At 52.3% G+C, this 24,212-nt stretch overlaps 2 protein-coding genes across 2 annotated transcripts; one reads left to right on the top strand and one right to left on the bottom strand.

The window, feature by feature from the left end:
* The first annotated feature begins 14 nt into the window (after positions 1-14).
* RPA2 (replication protein A2) lies at positions 15-4,705 on the top strand. The gene is made up of 9 exons (XM_054802508.1): positions 15-166; positions 355-467; positions 583-684; positions 782-895; positions 1,783-1,857; positions 2,454-2,567; positions 2,885-2,995; positions 3,190-3,284; positions 4,077-4,705. The coding sequence occupies exons 1-9, from the start codon at positions 151-153 to the stop codon at positions 4,159-4,161; spliced, it is 825 nt and encodes a 274-aa protein (XP_054658483.1). The 5' UTR covers positions 15-150; the 3' UTR covers positions 4,162-4,705.
* A 2,380-nt stretch (positions 4,706-7,085) lies between these two features.
* Positions 7,086-17,484, bottom strand: THEMIS2 (thymocyte selection associated family member 2). Its single transcript, XM_054802703.1, has 5 exons — positions 15,615-17,484; positions 10,653-10,793; positions 10,352-10,552; positions 8,948-10,063; positions 7,086-8,233 (listed from the first exon to the last, which is right to left on the bottom strand). Exons 1-5 carry the CDS (start codon positions 15,922-15,924, stop codon positions 8,139-8,141), a joined length of 1,863 nt encoding a protein of 620 aa, XP_054658678.1. The 5' UTR covers positions 15,925-17,484; the 3' UTR covers positions 7,086-8,138.
* Between the last annotated feature and the right edge of the window lie 6,728 nt (positions 17,485-24,212).

Raw genomic sequence — 24,212 nt, 5'->3', positions numbered from 1 at the left:
CGGCCTCCTCCTATTGGAAGGAGCCGGAAGATGGAGGGCTGCGATTGGCTTCTGGCCGGCGGAGCGGCGCCCACGGATTGGGCATGAGCCGGCGGCGCGAGGAGGGGCGGTGCGCGCGGGCCGGCGAGCGCCCGACGTTCGGTCTCCGCCATGTGGAGCGGGCACGGTGCGGGCCGGGGACGGCGGGGGCGGCCGGGCCGGGGGCGGCGCCTGGGCGGGTGTGCGGGCCGCCCGGGGCCGCCGGAGACGGGGGGGGGGCCGAGGCCGCCGCCGCGCCCCGTGATGGCGGTGGCGGCAGGGACGGAGGGCGCATCACCGCCACCGCCTCACGGGTTCTCTTTCTCCCCCCCTCAGGTACCTTTGACAGCGGGTACGGCACCGTGGGCACCTCGGGGCCCGCGGGCGGCTACACGCAGTCCCCGGGCGGCTTCGGCTCGCCCGCTGGCACCCAGGCGGAGAAGAAGCAGGTAGGCCGCAGCGGGGCCTCGGCTGGCCCCGGGGCGCTGGGCCGCGGCGGCCGGAGGAGCGGTGCGAGGGGTGGCCGCTCCCCGGTGGCGCTGACGGCCCCGCCGTCCCTTGCAGAGGATCCGCTCCCAGAACATCGTGCCCTGCACCGTGTCGCAGCTGCTGGCAGCCGAGCAGGTCGACGAGACCTTCCGGATCCGCGATGTGGAGATCTCCCAGGTGGGCGCCGAGGAAAGCAGCGAGCGGGAGGGCTGCGGATAAAGCAGACTCATTTCCCGGGGCCTTCCCGGATAAACTCTTCCTTCTTCCAACGCAGGTCACCATTATGGGGATAATTCGGCACGCGGAGAAGGCACCGACAAACATTCTCTACAAAGTGGACGACATGACAGCAGCCCCGATGGACGTCAGGCAGTGGGTTGATACTGATGTAAGCACCAGATTTCTTACGAACATGCTGCTTTAAAAGCTTCTGGGAGTGGTGAAGACAGCCACCAAAAAGATGTGGCTGTTCTGAAAAGTGTTTTAGGAATGCCTCTGAAGGAGGATCTCTGAAGGGAGATGCGGCTGTAGCAGAAATCATTGGTGCTGTACGTGACTGTTCTCCTGTTGTGTAATTCATATGTGGTTCTACGTTGAATCACTTTGAATAAATTTTTATTTAGCTGCTTAAGCTCAACCATTACTTCACAGCTGAACCAAGAGGTGCACCTCGGTACCTTTGTGTAGAAATACAGGAGAGGAAGTGAACAGAGATTTTTCTGTGTGGCTCAGTGATTGAGGCAAAGATGTGTACTGATGAATATTGTCTTGTTTTCTGATGCATGCCTCCTGAATTGCTGATAATTTTAATGCTAGCCCATGTTATTGTAACATGTTTTAAGGCAAACAGCTGAGTCCAGTTAACAACTTTGGCAGAGATTCATTTGGCTTAACTGCAACTTTACTGTAACTTCAAAACCAGTTCTGGACTGCTTGCATTCCTCTAGGCAAGTTACATAGTTGAACACCTGCTGTTTTACTATTTGAGGGTTCTTTTGTCTTGTTGCTCTGTGAAAACCTTTTAGAAGTGGACAGAGACAGCAGAGCAGGCAACTGAGTTTGAGTTTTGTACAGTGCATTCAAACAAGAAAATATTTTTTTCTCTATTTTTCATTTATGGTTATGTTTACCCATCTGCCCGTACTGGATGTAGGAATGCGTGCTGTTTTGTGTTTGCTTGAGATAAGCCTCTGTTCCTAGGTCATTTATTGTGATAATTGAGAAATGGAAATGTGAGTCTGCAAAACCTTCCTTTTTCCTTTTCCTCTCTGTTAGGAGGCAGGTGGCGAGAATGTGGTGGTACCTCCAGGAACTTATGTAAAAGTAGCTGGTCATCTTCGTTCCTTCCAGGTAAGATGACGCTATCCGTGTCTGACTCCTCAGGTCATGAGGCCGGAGCAGTGGCATGAAGGTTTGGTGATCTGGCACAGCGCTGGTGGGCTGCCTTTAGAATATCAGCTTCATCGTGGTCTTTGCTCATCCTTTCCTGTGGACAAATCCTGGAATGTTTTGCCAGGGTTGTATTTAATAACACTTCAGTTGTTCCTAAATGCAAAGGACAGAGGACCCATTTAAAATGCCATTCTGCATCAGTGTGTTGGTTACAGCAGAACAGAGTTCTGACCGCCAGGTTCTTGGGTGTTTGTACTGTAGAGCTTAGACCAGATTCTGGTTAGTGGGGATGCTTCTTGTAGTGTATTAAGTGGTGTGGTTGCCTCATAACTAAATATTGTAACTAAATATATGAATAAATATTCAAATAACGATGCATGTGTTAAAGCAAAGTGCAATTAATTCCCAGCTGGTTAGAAGAGAAGTAACCCTGTTAGGTGCAGGCAAGCTCCCTACCCGCCACTGTCCCTGTTCCTGGAGAGAATGGTTGGATTGGCTGTTAAGCGTGTTCTTGTGATGTTAATTTTTTTTAATTTTTTTTTTTCCTCTGAAAGAATAAGAAAAGCTTGGTGGCATTTAAGATCATGCCTCTGGAAAATATGAATGAGTTCACCACACACATACTAGAGATTGTCAATGCGCATATGATCCTCAGAAAAAATCTTATGGTATGTACTTGAAGATCCTGATCCCATCTCGGCCTTTACCAGGTTACTGGTTGTCTCCCAAAAAGAGGGACCTCTGGGCTCGTTGCGGAAATTGTACATAAGCTGTGGGGCTGGAAAGCTTGAAGCTGTTGGAGGGCTACAGTGAAGGCGTAACAGGAGTCCTGGCTTCCTTGGAGAGAGCGTTGCTGTCCATTTCCAGTGGTTTCTTTGGGAATCTATTTTTAATTACTGTTTCTCTGAAATAACTCCGAGTCTTTAATGCCGTGGGGCTTGTGGCAGCCTGTGTAACCACAGCAACTTTACTCTTGTAATTGCAGTCAGCATCAAGGGTGCCGCAGTCATTTTCCTCCGCTGGGATCAGTGACGCAGGGAGCTATGGAGGAGGTGGCAGCCTACCGGTGAATGGACTCACAGCGCATCAGAGTCAGGTCGGTGCAAGCAGCTTCTCCAGGAACACGGCAGTTGCAGTGGAGGCTGCTGCGGCATGATGTAGGACAAAGAAATGCAAGCTCAGTTACTCTTTGAAGACAGATAGTGCTTCCTTAACCTTGCTGTCCATTGATGGTGGAGAAGCTTAGCTGGAAGCTTAGCTGTCTGCTAATGGTGGTTCTTGCTTTTCCAGGTGCTGAACTTGATTAAAAACTGTCCTGTACCAGAAGGTATGAGTCTCCAAGAGTTGAAACTTCAGCTCCATAATATGAGCATGTCAACAATCAAGTAAGTCCGTAGAGACGAAGGATGTTCTGGAAATCCAATTGGTTCTTCCTGGAGTTTGATAAAAGGAGGCAGAGAGGAAGACAGTGGGCAAGGCCAGGTCCTTACTTGTGAAGCAGCTCTAGTAATTTCAGATGTTCCCAGTAGGATGCAGTAGTGAGCCAGAACTGTTGAAGTCTTCAGCAGCTTGGAATGAATGAGCCGTTGTCGACGGGGTGATAAAATGTTTCACTCCCTGTTTTCAAAACAAACTGTTTAACAGTTCAGTAGCAAAGCAATCGGTACCTGGGAGTACTGCAGTGCCTCAGCAGCACTGTCTCCCGTTCAGGACTACCTTGCTTTCTGCACACTGATCAAAACTTGGGATTAGACTGTTTCTGTTCTCTTCTCCTTTGCTGTCTCTTTACTTGTCCTCCCTGAGACTTAGAAAAAGAGTGAAGCCTAAAGACATTAATAATGTCCATTATCCTTCTGTGTTCTGTCCCCTCTGAAGCAGAGTTGTAGGTACTACTTTTACCTGGGAAGTACTGAGAGGGGTGGCCTTCCCCTCTGTGGCAGGAGAGTCTGGCAACCTGCTCCCCAGCAGCTCTTAGAGCTTTGGAGAAGCTTTCTGTACCTACTGATGGGTGGAGCAGCACTTAAACTGCTCACAGGGCACAGCCACCAAGAGCTGCCTGTGGCAGGTGCCAGGAGGGAACAGTAGGGATGGGGTCTGAAGTGGGAAATCCCTGAGAAAGGTGTTGATATGAACTAGTTAGCAATTGCCTTTTATTTGATTTTTTTTTTCCTTCAAAGGCAAGCCGTTGAATTCCTTAGCAGTGAGGGACACATCTACTCCACTGTGGATGATGATCACTATAAGTCAACGGATGCTGAGTGAAGTTACTTCCAGCTGCATTTAGTTGTAAGCAAATGCTTGTCCATGTATCAAGTTACCCTGCCGAGCTTTGCGACGTGGAAGGTGATCTTTGCTCTTTCTAGCCTGTGAAAGTCCCAGTTACTCTGCGAGTGCCTCCTTGGAACCTCAAGGACAAGCAGAACATATAGGATTCTGTTAACCGGACTCGATTATATGCTGTGACCATGTGACTGAAAGCATAAACAGACATGGGAAAACTGAACTCAAAGCTTCAGAGTCTTCAGTTTGGTTTTGTCTCCCTAGAGGATGCCTGCCTTAGAAAGAACCTCTTGTCCTGGGCAGATTGTCTTTTGTTTCTAGAGCTGTTTCTACTAACTCAGCTTTCATTCCATTTCATTCACAAAGTGGGTAGCCAAGAGCAATATTCTACTAATGTACAGTAATCATGAATAGATTTTTAATTGGTTTAGTTTATGCATTTAAATCTATGTTTGTACTATGAGGTGATCTTGTTACTAGAGCTTTTGTCTCTTTCCAATAAAATTTTAACTTGAGTAGTCTTGCATTCATGTGGCTCTAGAGGCTTTCTTCCGTAAAGAAGAAAACCATCTGCGCTGACAAACCTAGCTGCGTGGATAAAAACACAGCCCACGCCTTCAGAGTTTCTTTAACCGTAGTTATTTTTTTCCTTAGCTTTTGAAGAAAATTGCTTTAAAAGATCATACTGAAGTGAATGGCTGGACACTTAAGAAATTAGATAATTGTACTACTGAAGAAAGCTACCCCTTGTATCAGTGTTACAGATACAGCCAGGGTTATTTCTGCCACCAAAAGTACTTCAGCTGAAGCTCAAATTAATTACATTCTGTGGTACAAGTTTTTCTTCTTTAAACTATTTTTAAGTCATAACAAAAAACCCCACTAAGTTAGGAAACAGCAGGGTTGATATTGGTGATGTATCAGGGTGGGGATAACAGATTGGCATCCCCTGTTTCTCTGCACGATCCTGCCTTGTTCAGGGAGGGGGCGGCTGCTTCAGCATATTTCAGTCCTCTTAGTCATGACATGCTTCCCGTTATATAAAATACAAAGCTGAAGACCACCTTCTGGCGGTTGTTTTGTGTTTGTTAATGGGAGCATTTCAGGAGTTTATAAACATTCAGGAGCGTTTTTCACCATGGCCCCATAAGGTGCCTGGCTGGGCTCACAAGAAGAACCACGGCAGGTGGTGAGTGCCTTGCTGAAAAGCAGGACCTGGGATCTTTGAGACTGAATGCTGAGACACTGAAATGCACTCGCTGCCTGCCAGATGGGAGCGTTGCGCTGCGCTGTGCTTGGATTGCTGCCTGCTGAGTTCCCAGGGCTGCTGGACAAACAGGGCGTGTGGGCTCAGGGGCTGGCTGGCTCAGGGTGCCACAGGAGCTGCGAGTTGTGGAGGTTTTGTTACCTGGGTCTGGTGAACTGGCTTTGAAGAAGCCGCTCTTCCTCGTATGTACATCTGGGGCTGGCTGCAGACCCACGGCGTCTGCTTCTGGTGTTAATGCTGGGGCAAAACGCACGTGAGCTGCTCGGGTGCAGGGAGCGGCATGGCTGCAGCCTGCGGTGTACTTCTGGGACTAAATTGCGCTGTAGATGCATGACAAGTGAACTTCCAGGCTGTGGAGTCTGGCAGTTCTAGAAGCCAAAAGTAGTCATCTCCCTTTTGCAGGAGGTGTGCAGGTTAGGAAGAAAATCCCTGATGATTTTTGGAAGCGAAGCTGAAGGAAAAACTCATCAGTTGGGAGAGAGTTTAAGTCTTTGCCTAGTCTCTGTTTGCTGTTTGACCTTCAAAGCATCCAGGAGCATCTGCTGTTGTCTGGCTAGAAGGACGATTTGGAATAGGTCTTAGGGGACAGAAGCATTGGCTGTTTCACAGAAAGTTTGCATCTGTGAACTAATGGTGAAATCCAAACTCAGAATGCTTTTGGCTCAAATAAAGGGGACAAGGAAAAGCACTTGGGCATTTTCAGTTATTCTAGTTTCCTCTGTGCTCTGCTCCCTTCCACCTCCCTCGAGCTCATGCTCTCCCCAGCTGTAGTCCAGCAATTAGTTTTTCCCCCAGGAGAAGAAAAATCTGGATTCTGGGGCAACTTAAACACATGTTGGCCCCTGCCACTGTGGTGGGTTTCTTGGTTGAAACTTTGCGCATCGTATGAAGCCATGAGGACAGGCTGAGAGCGTTGGGGTGGTTCAGCCTGGAGAAGAGGAGGCTCCGGGAGGATCTTACTGTGGCCTTTCAATACTTTCAAGAAGGCCTATATAGAAGATGGAGAGAGACTTTTTACCAGGGTCTATAGTGACAAGGGGCAACGCTTTCAAACTAAAAGAGGGTAAGTTTAGATTAGATCTGAGGAAGAAATTCGTCCCTGTGAGGGTGGTGAGGCACAGGAACAGGTTTCCCAGAGAAGCTGTGGATGCCCCATCCCTGGAAGTGTTCAAGGCCAGGTTGGATGGGGCTTTGGGCAACCTGTTCTGGTGGAAGGAGTTGGAGCAGATGATCTTTAAATGATCCTTCCAACCCAAATCATCCTGTGATTCTCTGATCCTATGATTGATTTAGGTGCAGTTAATGAATGACTAGCACCTGTCTGCAGGTGAGAGCTGGGTTCTCCCTCCTTGGATGAATGTTCTGTGAAACGACCTCAACAGCAATAGTCAGTGTCTCTCCCACAATGTTGATTTGAGGAGACAGTGCTGATACCAAGTGTAAATCCCAGGGCAGAACCAGAGCCAGAGAAGGAAACCAGCCCAAACCCGAGCTAGGACTTGAGCCAAGCTCACATGAATAAGATCCTCTCTGCAGCTTTGGGACTCTGCCCTAGGCGCTGAGTGAGGAATGACATGAACTGAAAAAAATGAACCCAAAGCTACTCTTCACTGAAAGAGGGGAAAAAAATAACCAGTTTGGTCTTAAATAAAATTTAAAATTTATTTTCCAGCTATGATTTGAAAGAAGAGTGCAGTGCGTGATGCAGGAGTGAAATGCCTGCTTGCTTTTGGTGTAAAGCTCTCTCCTTGTTAGCTCTTTTCCCTTAATGCACATCAGGACCATGAGGTCTTTGTCTCTGCTACTTTACCAGGGCTTTGTCAAACTTCCAGAAAAAGAAGAGTTGAACTTTGGTCCTTATTTGGTTTTCCGGTCATATTTTGTGTCCGATGCCATGGGTGCAGCAGGGGCCTTTGTAGGTGCCAAGAATCTGCAAGAGGGTGACAAGCACACTCGCAAGCAGGAGGGGGGGGCCATGGAGGGTCTAGAACAGACATTGCTTCCAGTTGCAAGTGCAGTTAAAAAAACAGATGAAAAAGCCAGCAAAACCCAAAGCCACAACATTTTTACAATGTTTCTACAACCTTGGTGAGAAATTAGGCCAGAGTGAGAAGCAAGTTTGGCTATACTTGAGAAAAATACAGCTTCTGCTTTATGAAAGTTGGTTTTGATATGCAATTATAAAAATGTGTCAATTGATGGTTTCAGCCCCAGCTGGGGCATCGCTCACACTGTGTGAAGTTCCTTGCCATGTCTCTTCCTGACCCCATCCCACCCCATGTGCCAAACAGTGTCTGGATATGCTGGTCCCAAAGCATCTCCATCTGGAAGCATCTGTAATCCCAGCCCAGATGCCGCAGCATGAGATCCATGTCCCAGGGCCTGGGCTGGCATCTCAGTGGCATCTTGGTGGCTGCCCAGCTGTGTGCTGGTCTGCTGCTGTCAGACTCTCATGGGTGACAGCTGAGGACAGAGCCCACAGCGCAACAGGGGGAATTATTCTGTGCCCAGGGCTGCCCCAATGGCATACGGGCTGCTTGCCTCCAAGGAAAGTCGGCACCTTTCTGTGGGATCGAGGCAGTTGGAGGTTGCACTGTGGATCCCTAGGGCTGTATTTAGCCTCTGCAAGTAACCAATGTCATGTAAGGTCCCAGAGTATTTGGAGGCTAGGTGGCTTCCAGAAACTAGAGGACTAGAAAGGAAAAATTGTCTGCATTTTGCAAATTGTCTTTTGAATGTTGTCATCAACAGTTTCGTAATCGTGTTCATCGCTGTGGCTCTCCGTGCCTGGAAGGGAAGAGAGAGCACAGCCTGCAGACATGCACGACCACGGACCACAGCGGAAGCCCCGCGGGGACACCCCGACCTGCCCTCCCCACCTCCCTGCTCAGAGCTGCGCCTGGACACAGCGGGGACTGAGGCCATGGGGGGGAGAAGGGCTTCTCGTGGTGTGGTGGCAGCTGCTCTGCCACTGCAGATACCAGCCCCTGGGGCCACAGGTCCCCTGCAGTCTGGGGTGGGAAGGCATTCGATGGCAGATGGAGGCCAGGGGTTTGTTGGTGGTGTTCACTGCGCCATCGCCCTTGAGGTCAAGCCTTGCTTCCCCGAGTGCCATGGTCCCCGTGTGGGACAAGGGGTTGGGGTGCTCCCCCATGTGTCCCACCTGCGTGTGGAACAAGGGGATGGTGCAGCCCCCTCGGGCCCTCCCACATGTGGCACAGGGAGATGGGGCAGCCCCCCATGAGTTCCTCGCCACATGTGGGACAAGGGGATGGGGCAGAGCCTGTGGGGTCACCTCAACATGTGGGACAAGGGGATGGCAGGTGTCCTCAGCTCAGGGTCCCTATGAGGACAGCCATGGGGAGGTGGTGGCCAGCAGCACCCCCAGCTAAGCATGACCTGCTGACGCTGCTGGGGGGCCCTGTCCTCCTGCCAGGGCAGCACATCTCTGGGCTGAGCCCTGTGGAGGGGCTGGGGCCCAGGAGCTGCCGGGGGCCTCACCTGCACTGCTGGGGGGTCCTCGCCGGCCATACTGGTTGGGGGTGCTTGACCGGGCCAGGGCTGTGAGCGGTGGCAGCGGAGGAGCTGGGCGGACGCTTACCAGCGAGGTGCTGGGGACCGAGGAGCGCCTTCCCCCTGGGCCCATGCCTGCCCGCGCTGGCTTGGGGGGCCGTGGGGGTGGTGGGGCTGGGTGGCTAGGCAGCTGGGCCAGCAGCCGGTAGTAGAAGGCCTCGGTCAGCTCCTCCACCCGGGACTGGCGGGTGCAGGGGGCGGGGAGGTGGACAGGCTCGTCACTTAGCAGGACGGAGAGGTCCAGCCACTGTGGTGGGATCTCGAAGCCCTCCTCTGGCTCCTCGCAGAAGCTGCCCACCAGGAAGGGCTGGTCCAGACGAGCCTCCAGCCGCAGGGCAGGCAGGGCGCCCAGCGTGTCCCTCTCCAGCCCCGGGTCGGGAGCCACCACCCGGACCTCACAGGGCAAAGACTGCCGCTCCAGTAGCTCTGCCAGCCTGTACTTCTTGCTGTTGCATGCCTCCTCCACGAAGCCGCCTCCCAGGTCCAGCGGCAGCAGCAGCTCCTCGCCTTCCTCCTCCTCCTCCCCACCGTGACGGTGGCAGAGCAGCCGGGTGCTGGGGCCGTTCCCCTGCAGCCCCTGGGCCTCCAGCCGGTCGCCCACACCGAGCGGGGGCACGTCATACCCCCGGCCCTCGCAGTCCTGCGTCACCACCACACGCAGTGGCCGGCCAGGCTGCAGACCGGCCACCAGCTCCTGCACCCCTGTGAACTGCCGAGGCCGCTGGCGGAACCGGCCCTGGTAGGCACTGGAGAGGATGAAATGGCGGCCGCTGCCGGGGGCTGAGGCCAGGATCCGCCAGGCGTGGAAGCAGCCATGGAGCTGCAGCCGCTGCCCCCGTCGCAGCCGCGACACCCAGGCGCTCTCGAAGACAGCGGGGCCAGTCGGGCCCTCCAGAATCTCAGCCTCGGCCGGCAGCACCTCCTCCATCCCCAGTACCTCGCTCAGCAGCAACGGCCGGGAGAAGTGGACGTGCTGCGCCTCCTCCGTGACGTCCTCCACGTCCACCTCCAGCGTGGAGGGGATCTTCACCACATCCCGACGCACTGCAGGGGCAGAGCTGCCCTGACCCCGTGCTCGGCCTCTCCCCAGCCCCATGTGGGAGGGGATCCCACCTCACATCCCCCTGCCTGCAGCCACCCACACCCTGTGCATCGGGGTCCCAGCACCAAACTGGTGTAGGCCCCCAACTCTGCAGCACCCTCATCCCAACCCCAAAGAATCCCTGCCCTGACCCCACAGACTCGCCGCCCAACCCCTCAGTGCCCCAACCCGGACCCCGCAGCACCCTGCCCTGAATCTCGCAGCACCCCGCCTGCCCCATCCAGACTCACGGTGCATGACGGCCTGCACCTCATAGACAGGGTGCAATAGCAGGGTGTGGGGGCTGACGGCAGGGCACAGCAGGGGCTTTGGCCGCCCGTTCCATTGGCCCAGCACCTGGTGCAGCGTCAGGCCCCGCTGCCTGCTGCCCTCCAGGAAGGGTCCCTGCGGTGTTGGGTATGGCCCCAGGGCTGTGGCAGGCTGAAAAAGACCTGTGGGACAATGAGGCTGAGCCCACGGGGGCTGCAAAGGTCTCCCCCAGGGAGGAGGACACCCATGGGATGCCAGCTGGGACAGGGCAGCCATGCTCACCCTTAAATGTCGGTGGCAGCTCCCTTGTCTGCCCTGTCTCTGTGTCCTCACAAACGACTTTCTGCAGCTCCACGGCCATGACTTTCAGCAGGTCGCCCGTTGACAAGCAGCATTCGTTGCCTGCGATCTCGTACACAGACCCTGCAGGGTGAGGAGGGAGATTTCCTCAAAGAAAATGCCACTATCAGCATTTCATAGAATCACTGGTTTGGGTTGGAAGGAACCTTAAAGCTCATCCAGTTCCAACTCCCTGCCATGGGCAGGACACCCTCCACTAGCCCAGGTTGCCCAAAGCCCCATCCAACCTGGCCTTGAACACTTCCAGGGATGGGGCAGCCACAGCTTCTCTGGGCAGCCTGTGCCAGGGCCTCACCACCCTCTGTAAGCCGTCCTTTATTGCTTCCTCAAAATACCTGCAGGTGGCTGGTGCTCCTGTCCAACACTCAGGAGCCCCTGACTGAACTCAGATATATAAAGGAGATGCATGAGAGGTGGCAGCAGGGGCAGGTGGCCTGGGAGGAGCACTGAGACATGGTCTAGCATGCAGGGATAGGGTTAGGAAAGCCAAAGCCTGCCCAGAGCTGAATCTGTCGAGGGACATGAAAGGTAACAAGAAAGGCTTCTATGAGTACATCAACAGCAAAAGGAAGATTGGGGAAAATGTGGGTCTGCTGCTGAATGGGGCAGGGGACCTGGTGTCAAAGGACACAGCGAAGGCTAATGTGCTCAATGCCTCTGTCTTTAGAGGTTTGACCAGCCTTCAGGAATCCCCCCAAGACCAGGGGAAAAGTCTGGAGCAAGGAAGACCTACCCTTGGTGGAGGAGGACCAGGTAAGGGAGCACTAAGCAGAGTGGACATACAGAAGTCCGTGGGGCCTCTTGGGATGCACCCATGAGTGTTGACTCTGTGAGGCCACTCTCTATTATCTTTGGGCAATCGAGAGAGGTTCCTGAAGACTGGGAAAAAAGCAAATGTCATTCCTATCTTCAAGACAGGCAAGAGAGGGATCTACAGGCCAGACACACTCCCCTCAAACCCTGGAAAGGTGATGGAGCAGATAATTCTGGAAACCATTACCAGATACATGAAGGATGAAAGAGTGATTTGGATTAGTCTGTATGGGGAAATCATGCTTATCCAACCTGATCACCTTCTCCAGTGAAGTGTCTGGCTTGGAGGACAAGGGGAGAGCAGTGGGTATTGTTTTTCTTGACTTCAGTAAGGATTTTGGCACTCTCTCCCATCACATCCTCACAGAGAAGCTGATGAAGAATGGCCTGGGTGAGCAGACACTGAGGTTGTCTGAACCCTGGCTAAATGGCTGGGCCCAGAGGGTGGTGATCAGTGGCACCAAGTCTGGCTGGAGGCCAGTTGCTAGTGATATGCCCCAGGGATCAATTCTGGGCCCAGTCCTGTTTAACTTCTTTGTTAGTCATCTGGGCGATGGGGCAGAGTGCACCCTCAGCAAGTCTGCAGATGACACAGAACTGGGAAGGGTGGCTGACTGGCCAGAGGGTTGTGCTGCTGTCCAGAGGGACCTGGACAGGCTGGAGCAACGGGCTGACAGGAACCTCATGCGGTTCAACAAGGAGACGTGTGAAGTCCTGCCCCTGGGGAGGAACAGACCCTGGCACCAGCATGTGCTGGGGGCCACCCAGCTGGAAAGTAGCTTGGTAGAAAAGAACCTGGGAGTCTTGGTGGACACCAGGTTGAACATGAGGCAGCAATGTCTCCTTGCTGCAAAGGCGGCGAATGGTGTCCTGGGCTGCATTAGGCAAAGCACGGCCAGTGGGTCAAGGGGAGGGGATCCTTCTGGTGAGGCCACCCCTGGAGTGCTGTGTCCAGTGCTGGGCTCCCCAGGACAAGAGAGACACGGACGTACTGGAGAGAGTCCAACAACGGGCCGCAAAGATGATTAAAGGACTGGAGCATCTCTCACACGAGAAAAGGCTGAGAGAGCTGAGACTGTTCAGCCTGGAGAAAACAAGGCTCAGGGGGAATCTCATCAATGTATATAAATACCTGAAGGGAGGACACAAAGCCAGGCTTTTGTCAGTGGTGCCCAGTGCCAGGGCCAGAGGCCATGATCACAAATTGGAACATGTGAAACTTTCTCTGAATGTACAAAACCATTTCTTTTACTATGATGGTGGTCAAGCACTGGGACAGGCTGCCCAGAGAGGCTGTGGAGTCTCCATCACTGGAGATACTCAAAACCCAGCATGACAAAGTCCTGAGCAACCAGCTCCTGCTTACTGTGCTTGAGCTGGGGGTTGGCCTGGATGATCTCTAGAGGTCCCTGCCAACCTCGGTGATTTAGGGATTCCCAACACAGGTAGTCATGCTGTGTGCCATTAGCAAATACCAGTTACATAGTGGGGGCCCCTCTGCTTGGCCAGCTGTGATGAGGGCAGTGGGGAGGGGGCTGACCCTCGGCCCTGGCCACAGGCTTTGTCCTTTCTGGGACGTGAGCAAAGCCCAGGTGTCCCAGCACTCAGGGGTGCAGGGATGTCCCTGAGCGAGCCCCAGTGCCTGTGGCTGTGGTGGGGCCAAGGGGACCCCTCACTCCTGTAGAGGGGGGCCATGGGATGGGGGTGCAGGAGAAGGAAGGCAGCAGTTCAGGGAAGGGCAGAGCTGGTCAGCGGGCTCAGCAGCGGGCAGAGATGGGGGCTGGCACCGACTCACCCGGCATGTGGGGTGAGCTGGTGCCTTTGGCCATGGTGGGAAGATGGTTTAAGGCCCCGGCACACACAGCTGCCCCGGCGGGTCCGGGCAGGACAGACGGAGCCCAAGCTGGACATGTCGTTGGAGATGGGCTGGACATTGCCACCCAAGCCGCTGAGGGACAGATACTGCTGCAGGCACTGCTGCGCCACTGACCGCTGCTCACCTGTGGAGCGCGGGGGGAGCAGTGGGGTGGGACTGGCCGGGAGAGTGTCTGTCCCCCAGGAGAGGGGGGAACCTCAAGGTAGAAATAGAGATGAAAAAATAAACCACAGGAAGAGGTGGGTGAAAGCTAGGAAGCTTCATAAAGTATTGTGTGCTGTGTAAGCCCCAGTCCCACTCCTCCAGCCTTCCCATGCCCTGTCCTGTGTCCTGTGTCCTGTGACAGCATCCAGCCAGGCTGCACGGCCGGAGCACAGAGATGCCTCACACCCTGGGTGCAGAGACCCACTTAACTCCACACACACGTGGCGTGGCTGGCCCCCTTGGCTGGCAGTGAGACACAGAGACACATGTGGCTGTGGATGCCCTGCACAGGACCCCAAAGCGCTCTTCAGCTCCACTGCAGCACCAAGCCAGAGCAGTTTTGCAACATAAAGCAGGATCAAGGAGACAGAGGAGGTAAGGAACGTGTGGCTGGGAGAGAAGCCTGAGAAGGGGCCGAGACCAGCAGCAGTTTTGTTTAACATCTTGGGGACCCACCCAAACTTTTGCTAACAAAAAGCCAGAAGTAGTAAGATCTTCAGTATTAGCAGGAAATCCAGAAATGTTCAAGAAATATCATCAGTGCAGGATGGCACACCTGCAGGGTGCATCACTGATTGATCCCCAGTGCACTCTGCGCTGTCTGCAAGGTCCAGCACCATTCACCAGCAGCCAAGGGAACACACAACCAGGAGGTTGGCTGAGGGGTCTTTGTTGAGCTGATGGTTATTCTAAGGAATCAGGAATACCCGGAAGCTAAGTCCTGGAAAGCTTCCAGTGCTGGTAACCATGCAGGGGTCATAACAGGGGAGAAAAGCAGTGCAGAAAGGCACAGCGGGCATGGCTGGAGGCTGAACCGATGTAACTCAGACGAGAAATGCAGCAGGAAAGATTCAGTGCTTGATTGCGCTGCAAAGGGTTGGGGGTAGATGTGCCTTTCCTGGAACCAGAGCCTTTCCTGGAGCTCCTCAGGCTACACTACCACATCACGATACCCTCCAACACAAGCAATGCCCCCTTCTGCCCTTAAATCTCTACATTCATTGAGCTGCTACCAAACCTGTGCAATTCCAAACTTCTCCCCTTTGTGGGATGAACTCACGACAAACCCCCTGCTATGTGAAACAGAAAGCACCAGCTACCTCACCACGAGTACCAGCAACTGCTAAACAAATTGACTGCTGCTGTTGGAAAAGTGGCTTTTTTACTCATTTAGCAATGCTAAGATGTTATCAAGGGCACCAGAAGTATTTGAAAAAAGCTAAACATCTACCCCAACCGAGCTACAGAGAAGAAGAGTGAGACCACCCTAATCACTCCTCCTGCTCTTTAAAAGCCAGTGTAACCTAAAAAACCACTACAAATTCTACAAGTCTTGATGGTAATTGCTACACGTTGCCAGGATCCTGCTGTGCATTCCCAGCATTTTTGGGAGCCCCAGAAAGCCAGCAAAAGCGTTTGCTAATTTCTGGTTCCATTTCACCACTGACATTGCCACCAGCTGAGAAAGCCATGCTGGTCAAGGCTTCTCCTTGACCTAAGATGTCTCCAGGGATGTGGCTCATGAAGAAGCAGAGAGCTCAGACCAGGCTGCTCTCTGCACCCTTGCTGGACTCCTTGCACCGGGGCCAGGAGCAATGCCATCCCACCTTCCTCCAGCCACCGAGCATGTGGCTCCATCCCTGCCAGATCCACCACCAGCAGGTGATTCACTGCCTAGGACGAGCGCTGTGCATGAAACGGAGGACCAGCTTGGAGGGGTTTTGGTGCCCCATCGCTTTTGTAGCGGCATGTCTGAATGCACTGGGGCAGTTGGATGGGTGGGCACTGGGTGTAGAAGAGAGTTTTTTCTAAGAAGGTGTGCCTTAGGCACCAGAGTCTGGTGGTGGCACGAGGACCTGTGCCTCTCCCTGGTGGCAGGGGACCAGCCATCTTCAGGGCGGGAGAGGGGAGCCTGGGCTGCGGTGGCACGGTGAGGGGAGGTGGCAGAGCCTTGGGGCACCCTTTGGAGACAGCGAGCACCCAGCACTCACCTTGGAAGTAGACACCGGAGCAAATCCTGAGGATGCGCGGCAGGGTGGCGGGGTCCAGGGAGCAGATGTATTCCTGGAAGGAGAGGGGCTCCATGGCCATGCTGTCAGGTGCTCCAGGGCACTCTGCAGAGAGGGGAACTGCGTGGGAAGCAGCTCTGGGCTCTGCTTTCATTTCTGCCTGCGTTTCACTTCTGCTTCTAGCAGTGGTAAGTTCCCTCTTTGACCACAGGCCCATGCTGCTGGCAGCTCTGAAGCTTGCACAGACTGACCGATGCAGTGCTGGGACAATCCTTTTCCTGATCCCCATCATCTGTCATGGCTTGGTCTCCCCCAGTCCTGGCCCTGGTGGTGCTGCCGGTGCTGAGGGTGGGTGAAGGCATGGACCCCCCCAGCTCTGCCATGGTGCTGTGCTGGCTGGACTGATGCTCCAGCCTGTCCCTATTGCACATCTCCACGTACCAACCTGCCCTGCCCCTCTGCGACTCGGGCCAGACACAGCAATGGTGCCATGGAGCAGAGGGCAGGTCTGCATGGACCATGGCAGAGAAAGCAAAGGGCTGTGTCCAGACAGCCCTCACCGCTTACAAACACACAGGCACCTCCATCCTGCTCACCTCTGGGCTTTCAGATGCCACTTGCCCCCAGCACAAACACCCCATGCATCATGCCCTGGCTGTGTGCGCAGGAAAGGGGAGCCAGCGGGTCTGGGCTGCTGGTCACTGTGGCAGCATCAGCCGTGGGCAAGGCAGAGCCAAATTCCCACGCCTCCAGGACAGGCAGCAGCACCCATCTCAGTCTCCCACAGAGACGGGCCCCATCCTTCACAAAAACAGCTGAGTACGGTCCCCGCAGCTGCCAGCCCCATGGGACTGGTGGAAATGGCAGTTCTGGGAGCTGCTGCTCCTGGTGAGCTTCATCTTCATAAGGAATTTCCTTCAATTTGCCCTATGAATCAAACCGAAGCTGCAGGCTAGGAACAGGAGCAGGATGGGACTTAATGTGGAAATGAAACCTAGAGAAAGATATTTTTAAGTAGATGATGCAGAAAAAGAGGTCTCTCTGCTTTGACTCCAGCTGCAGAAGTCAGCTGCATTTAACAGGAATTTGTGTTTCCCACTATTAGTACAGGACAAAGCAATCTGAGGGGCAGAGAGTGCTGGAGTATCGAGATTCCCTCTGCACAAGGCAATTTCAGCATGCCACGCAGGGTGTCATAGCAGTAGGGATGTCTAGAGGACTTCATGCCAAACTGACACTTGGAGCTGGACTATCCTTGACACCAGAGCAAATCAGATATGTCAAGGTCTTGACAACCTACAAGGAAGGACACCTTCCACCCCTCTGGTAATCTGTCAAAGGGCTGCACCACCTTCCCAGAGATGTTTTCCTAATGCCCAGCCTGCATCTCTGTAGCTGCATATGTGGCCATTAGCCCTCACTATCTGGTCTGCCATTGCTGGGAATAATTTGGCTCCAACTGTCCTTTAAGTAGTTGCATGCTACTATTAGATTGGCCTTCTCCTCCTCTTCATTAGACAAACCCATCAGCTCCCATAAACACTCCTTGTAGACTGTGTGCCCAGCCCCATGACCATCTCGGTTGCCCTTTGGTGGTCTCTCTCCCACATCCCTCTTCTTGAACTCAGGGTTCAACACTGCGTCCGCTATTTCCAGTGCATGCAGGCAGCAGGGATAGCTTCCCTTGATCGTGAGCCGTGATCTGATCTTACTCCAGCACATGGTCTGCCCCGTTCACAGCAAGATCACAGGTGTGGTGTTGCACATTGAAGAACAAAGAGCATGACCGAGGATATAGGGGAAAAGATCCGGGCACTGCTGTGTGTCAGCCCCTTTGGCCGGTTCCCCAGCTGGACAGGCTGTCCCAGGCAGGCTCAGCAGTGCTGCAGGTGTACAGATGCTGAGCCTGCGCTGATGGGACACTACAAGATTTACAGCTGGGCAGCAGCACAAAAGCCCACGTGGAACTAGAGGAATGAAGCTGAAGTGTTGTGAAATGGAAATGGGACACAGTGCCTGGGAGAAATATCCTTTGTACCAATATCTGGGAAGAAAGTATATTTTATGTACCAAACAACATCAAGAATCCTTGAAGGGCAGGACCAGACTAACCATGGGAGGTCAGGAAACTCTCAATATAGTATAGAAAAGCCCCCAGACCTGCAGAGCTTGTCCCTCTGGGGGTGTTTTGCTGCTCTAAGGCCGAGTCCAGGGAGGAGCTGAACAGATGTGCTGCTCTGGAAATCACAGGGTAAGTTGACAGCCAACAGCAAAGGTCTCTGCACCCCAGGTGTCTATCCCTCCATTCCCAAACAGGCCCTAAAGAACCAGCCACGTGCCTAGACAGTCCAAAACCCCAGTGGCAAGGCTGACTCCAGGGCCTCTGCAGGTGGTTGTGGTGGGCATCCCTGGCAAACCAGGCTGTGGATTTTGGTACGACTGAGACCTGTGTTTGCAGCTGCAGGAAGAGAATGAGGGTTTCCCCTGCTGATGTGCTAGTCTAGTTCAGAACAGAAGACCCTGGCCATGGCCACCCCTGCATGCCTGTGCTCTGCTACCAATCTGGGGAAAATGGGAGGGGGACAGGGAACTGAAGGAATTAGTTTGAAAATCAGTCACAGAAAAATATGTCTAAAAATAAAAGGTCACTTTAGGACACAGAAACGTACAGTGGCCTAAACTGGACAGCTCAGCAGCCCATTGTTCAGCACACAAGTTGGTTGTGGTTGGAGAAGATACCAAAGACTGTCTGCTCTGCTGAGGTTCTGTCCCAGAGACATGTGATAACCTAACACTGAGCAGAGCCAGCACAGGGGAAAGACCCAGCACCAGTGCAGCTCCCCAGAGCTCTGCTCACTGACATGTTTCTGGGACGCTGCCAGGCGCTGCCGGTCCAGCCGCCCCTCATCCCCAGGGCAGGTGAGCGATACAGGGCAGAGCACAGCTGTGGACCCAACATGCAAACCTCCATGGGAAGTCTGGGAAAAAAAAGGGGTCATGGAGGTGTTCAAGCCCTGGACACAGATAAAATGAACACAGCCATGGACAGCAATCATGGTCAGCTCAAAATCCCACTGGTTCTTGCCTGAAAGAGATTTCTAGGAGCAGATCTCCAGGCTGCTGAGCTCCAGCAGCAAACAGCCTGGGGTTGGCCACAGAGAGTCAGAGCCAAGGAGGAAGCAGCATCTCTTCAGGGACAGGGAAGAGCTGCAAGGAAAGGGGAGTGAGGAGAGGCAGAAACATGTCACTACGGGCCATGGGGCTGAGCAGCTCTGTTTCAGGGCCAGCGATGCCTGCTGCCTTCTCCTGGTAGCTTAGCCTTGAGCCTGATTTCCCCAGGAGACAGGTCAAGGAGGTTGTTGCTTTGCAGCTACCCAGAAGCACGTGTAGCAGACCCGTGAGGTTTGTGATGCCTCTGGGAACAACAGAGCAGCTGTAGAAGGCAGCAAACCTTTCAGGGCTCTGTCATTCCTGGCACAGCCAAAGCCTTGAGCTGAAAAAATGGGTGGAACATTTTCACTTCCTCCTGCTCACTACTAGGCTGGTGCCTGCCTGCCTGCAAGGGGAGGGACAGGCCAGCCACAGTGGGGCCCTGAGAACAGCTGCTTTATTTCACACGCTACTCAAAACCAGCCCATCCGCTTCCACGAACAGCCCTCACTTCCCCACAGCAAGCAGGCACTTTGCAGGGGCTGAGGAAAGACCAAGCTTTTCCCAGAGCAGACATCACGTCAGCCACCCAGGGCCTGATGTCAGGATGGATTAGGCTTACGCTAGACACACGGTCCCTGAACTGACGGTCCTCTTTGTGAGCACTGCCTCTACCTCTCAAATTCAGAGGTGATCCTGCCCAGCAGGTACCCTGTTCAGAGGGGTCCCATGGCAGCAGGGCAATATAGAGAGATGCTCCAACTCAGCAGCATGTGCAGCAGAAGAAATTGGAGCATGAAGTGATAAAACTGCTCATCCCAGGATGCAGCTTATTGCCAAGGCCAGAGGAGGTGTGCAGCAGAAAGCCAAGAAAGAGGGACCGTCAATAGCAGAGGACCCTGATGGCACTGCAAGGTCACGTACAGTGCCTTGATGATACTGTCCGTGCTTCCCTGCCATTCACTACCCAGCCCTGCACTAACCCCACATCACCTCTCACTACACAAAACACGTCCTTATGCTCGCCAAGGTCAGTGTCTGATACAGGACCCAACTGAGACAGTATTTCCCTGCAATGGATCCTCCTCTCCTCCTTCAAGCAATTGAGTCCCACCACGGAGCACAGCATAGGGTGGTGGGCAAGGCAGGACGTTCTGTTTCTTACCCTGCTGCGGGTCTAACAAGGGTGATGAGGATGAGCAGGAGGGGACTTGCATCAGAGGAAGTTGCCACTTTCTGCTTCATGCGGTGAGCCAGGAAACAATGCAATTGCTTTTTTTCCTCTCCAGTTGTGCATTTGCCCAAGCAGAGCAGAACACACCCCTTGTTAACATCATGGACAAATATAGGTGACAAATCTGTGGGAAACGGTTTGCTGAAATTCAAATCCTGAACTAGGTGTGAGTGATGGTCTTGACCAGGATTGCGTTCAGCAGCAACTGTAAAGCCTACAGCTTAGTACAACTAGTTGTGTTCTGCACACTGAGTAACTGAGAAAGTTGTTAAGAGATAACAAGAAAAACATAAAACCTCTGTAACAGACAGGCCCAGTGATATCAAATGAGGAAACTACTGGTTAGCAACTGTCACTAGTCAGAGGGCTATTATCAGTTCTGCACAGTTGCCTTTTGCAAAAGACAGGCTGGGCAGAAATACCCCTTTTACTAGAGATTGGTTATTCATGGAATTGGTTATTCCCCCCCTCCCTCCCCGCAAGCTCCCACATAACCCCAGAGGAAGCAATGAGCACACAGCAAACAGTTCATGTAAGTCACGTGAAGTTTGTGTGCTCCTAGGCTGATGACTAAGCATGACAAGGGAAGAGCAAACAAGTACTGCACGTAAAGTAGAGCTCGTTCTGTAGTTTAACAGCTTGGCTGAAAGAGTCACCGCAGTGCTGTCTCCTGGCATAGAGGAGGCCACTGAAAAGATGTTCCTGTGCATCGTTTCAGCTTTCACGGAACTCACTGGCAGATCTTGCATGCAGCATCTCACTGGAGCATTTACAGCCGGTCAGTGCAGTGCAAAGAGCTTTTTGGCAGCTGATGCTGGCAGGAGACAGAAGTTTTACAGCACGGTAATGGTCACCAAACCAGTGGTTCTGTCTTCCCCAGTTAGGACTGGTTGACGGTATTGAGAGTCCTGCATTTCTCTTGAAAAGATTCAAAGCATGCTATAAGCTGCCTCCCTGCTGCTCACCATGGGTTGTACTCAGTATCAGATGGAGATGACAGTTCTCGGTGCTACTGAAACCCTGCCTGAGCCCTGGGCAGATCTCTCTGCTCTGCCATGCCCTAAACCAGCGCTCCAGGATCTGCACGCAAACAGCCGACAGCCCGTCCCCACTGCACACAGGTCTGTCAGTGCCCTGCTGCTCCTCGCGTCCCCGCTGTAGGTGCTCTGGGAGCCACAGTGACGTTCTGTCACATTCTGCTGCTCAGGTGACAGCTGGTGGATAGAACTACTGGGAAAGCATGCCACTGGTTTCCTATTCTCACCCACAGGGTACCATTCCATCCCACATGACATCAGAGATTTTATTACCAGTTATTTCTAGTCTTCAAACTTCTCACCTGGGTTTGTGACACTAATTTTCCTGCTCTCCCCGTTTGGCCTCTGGGCAGCATTCCCAGGCTCAGATATTTAGCTTTCAGCACCTTTCATTGTACCAGTCCTCCTACCCATAGGGTTTAATCTCCATTTCCTTCATGTGGCCTGGCTGGAAGAAAGGGTGAGGCAGAGACACAGAAGCCTATATTGGAGAGGTTAATAGAGAACGAGCTCCTGGTAGCTCTTCAAGTTACAAAAGCAGCACTTTTACAAAGACACTGGAGAAAACTGGTTGCGTCTCCTTTCAGAAAGGACTTGCCCTGAGGTGATGTGGGTGTAAACACAGCATTGCTCACCCATCAGAAGAAATGCTGCTTCCATTTCTCCAGGGTCAAGCAAGGAAAAGCCTCTTTGACATCTCGAGAAGTAGATGGGGAACCTCAGGCAGGAAATGACCCATCACAGCAAAGACCTGAATCAGAAAAGCCTCTGTGGCCAGTCATGACCCGAGTTGCTAGGTTAGTCCAGTATTACTGGCCAGTTCTTCAAAGGCCAGCACACACGGAGGCAGCTGCCCTTCTGTCTTTGCAAGGTGACAGTAAACAACTTGGGCCAAGGCAGGATGCATCAGGATGACCAGAGCAGCGTTTAAACTCCAGTATTTAAGGCTTCCTCCTCCTCTACCATTCTGCAAACATGACTGAAACCTTTCACAGATGTATGCTAAAATATATGACAAGATAGACAGCTATGTACAAGAGGGTGGACAGCAAAGATTTGGGCTCTTTAGCTGCTTCTCCCTCAAAGCTTCTCTGAAGAGGACATCAGTTCTGGGAAATTCATAAGAAGTAAAAGACAACACGGAACCACCATCAATGCTGCTGGAAAGCTATTGCTTTTGCGAAGCATGCAGTACCTCCGAGGAAGGCTGGGGAAGCACCATGGTTAATCTTGGGCACTAAAGGCTGCTGGTGTGTGAGGTACCTCTTATTGCTTATGGGACCCCTTCAGGGAAGGCTAATTTAGAAGACTGTGACCCAAAACACACAGTGGTCTATTCTGAACTCACCATAATCTTACTTCATGCTTTCCATCTTGTACTAGCATTCCTGTCCCCGACACCAAGCAGGGAGGTCCCAGTGACACCACATAGCTCCTATGAGTGAGGAGCTGTTCATGGTGTTGAGCAGAAGTGAAAGTAGAAACTTTTTCCCCCCTTTATCTACCACTGCTAGATTAAGAGAGAGTTTTGAGATCAAAGAACCTACAAATTACCTGACTGTATTAGACTGCTTTTGAAAAAAGCCTCTGAAACAGCAGCTGGCCTCTGAGCCCAGTAACAGCCATTGCACAGCTGGTTCTTTGGCTTGCCCTAAGCCACATCTTCCAGTCCAACTGTGGTCTTTCCCCATGCCATTGAGTGTTTTGAAGCACTTGATATAATTGCACGAGCATACACTTCAGCTGGCACACTCACCTGTTCTGCGCTGGAAGCTATTCTTGCTCTCCTAAGAGGCCTCAGGGAGAAGTCACCTCCTCTCCAAGAAGGCATTCTTTCAGCCATGTTTTCACAGTGTCTAACACACTGGTATCTTACTGCACAGGACACTGGGAAGAGAACAACTTCTGTCAGCTCATTAGCAGCTCTTGAGATGCCTGCTGGGTGCTGCACTCTTGTATTTCAAAACCAAGAGAAGAAGGGTTACAATGACAATCCAGTGAATGCTGTAAGGACAGATATTCCTGGAAAACACTGCCATTATCATTTATTCAGCTGCAAACTCCTCTCCACGTCTTCATTCCCATCTCAGCATTCCACATTGCAGAGAGTGCTTTAGATTATCATGCAAATTGACTACTTTTTAATACTTCCCTTAATACACAAAAATAACTGCTAACCACAAAAACACTTAAAATGTCAGACCACAAAGTTAACTACTTAACCTGTACCAACTATTTTTACCTGTGGCAGATCAGCAGCTTGCACATGAAGATTCAGCCTTCTGCTGACACACAGTAATGAAAATGTAACTGCCCCAGCTCCTTGAAGGATATTGCTGGATTGAGAAGAAATAATCGTCTATAGCCTAAATATTACTAAATTCAGCAAAGCCTGGGAATCCCTCTCGACCCTACACTCAGGCACCACGGTTAGCTTTAACTAGGTCTCGGTTTATTGTTTTTCATTACAGTTCTCCCCAGTGAGCTGAGGACAAGCTGCAGAGACACAGTGTGACAAAGGATGGCGTATTTAGACTGCCCAAGGTACCTATGTCAGAGGCAGCAAGCTGGGCAATGAGAAGAACAAAGTGGGGCTCTGAAGTATAACTTTTGCAGAGAGAGGATTATGCCAGAACCAGATAAAACTTCACTCAAAAAACAAAGGCAACTGTTATTTAAAAATCCACTGTTAAGCATCACTCTTGTGTGCAAGAGAACGCCACACTGCAGCACAAGGCAGCAAAGTAGGTCACGAGCAAAGAAGCTGGAGCAACTTTAAGAGCTCCTGAGCCAGCCACTAAAGAGACCTGCAGCAATAGCTGCACTCTGCCATGGCAGAAATCCTTCAATAAGCCACAAAACAAGGTACAGTCTCAACTGCAAAAGTGTAGACTGGGAACGAACACACTACACTCTCCAAACTGGCAAAATCTGCATTTAATTTACAACATAGTAAAGGTTACAGGTAAAAAGCTCAACAGAAAGTGTGAAAAGGCCTATTACATATTACACAAGTGTACAAACTTCTGTACAAAGCCCCTAGATGTTACACTGTCCCCTCCTCTACTGGCCAGCTATGGCCCCTAAGCTCTAAAATAATGAGAGCTTGTTCAAACCCAGAGAGGGGAAGAGCTTTTTTAAAAAAAAAAAAAAAAAAAA

This window comes from Grus americana, chromosome 23, assembly GCF_028858705.1.
Source record: "Grus americana isolate bGruAme1 chromosome 23, bGruAme1.mat, whole genome shotgun sequence".
NCBI classification, from domain to species: domain Eukaryota; kingdom Metazoa; phylum Chordata; class Aves; order Gruiformes; family Gruidae; genus Grus; species Grus americana.
This window is presented reverse-complemented; position numbering and strand designations above follow the sequence as displayed.

Excerpts from the sequence above, each read along its gene's own strand:
- RPA2 (XM_054802508.1), top strand. Across the intron at positions 468-582 it reads CCCAGGCGGAGAAGAAGCAG|AGGATCCGCTCCCAGAACAT; the intron begins GTAGGCCGCAGC and ends CGTCCCTTGCAG. Across the intron at positions 685-781 it reads GCGATGTGGAGATCTCCCAG|GTCACCATTATGGGGATAAT; the intron begins GTGGGCGCCGAG and ends CTTCCAACGCAG.
- THEMIS2 (XM_054802703.1), bottom strand. The coding sequence starts at position 15,924 with ATGATGGGGATCAGGAAAAGGATTGTCCCAGCACTGCATCGGTCAGTC. Across the intron at positions 10,794-15,614 it reads CTCCGGTGTCTACTTCCAAG|GGTCTGTGTACGAGATCGCA; the intron begins GTGAGTGCTGGG and ends CTCACCCTGCAG. Across the intron at positions 10,064-10,351 it reads GGTGCAGGCCGTCATGCACC|TGCGTCGGGATGTGGTGAAG; the intron begins GTGAGTCTGGAT and ends CTGCCCCTGCAG.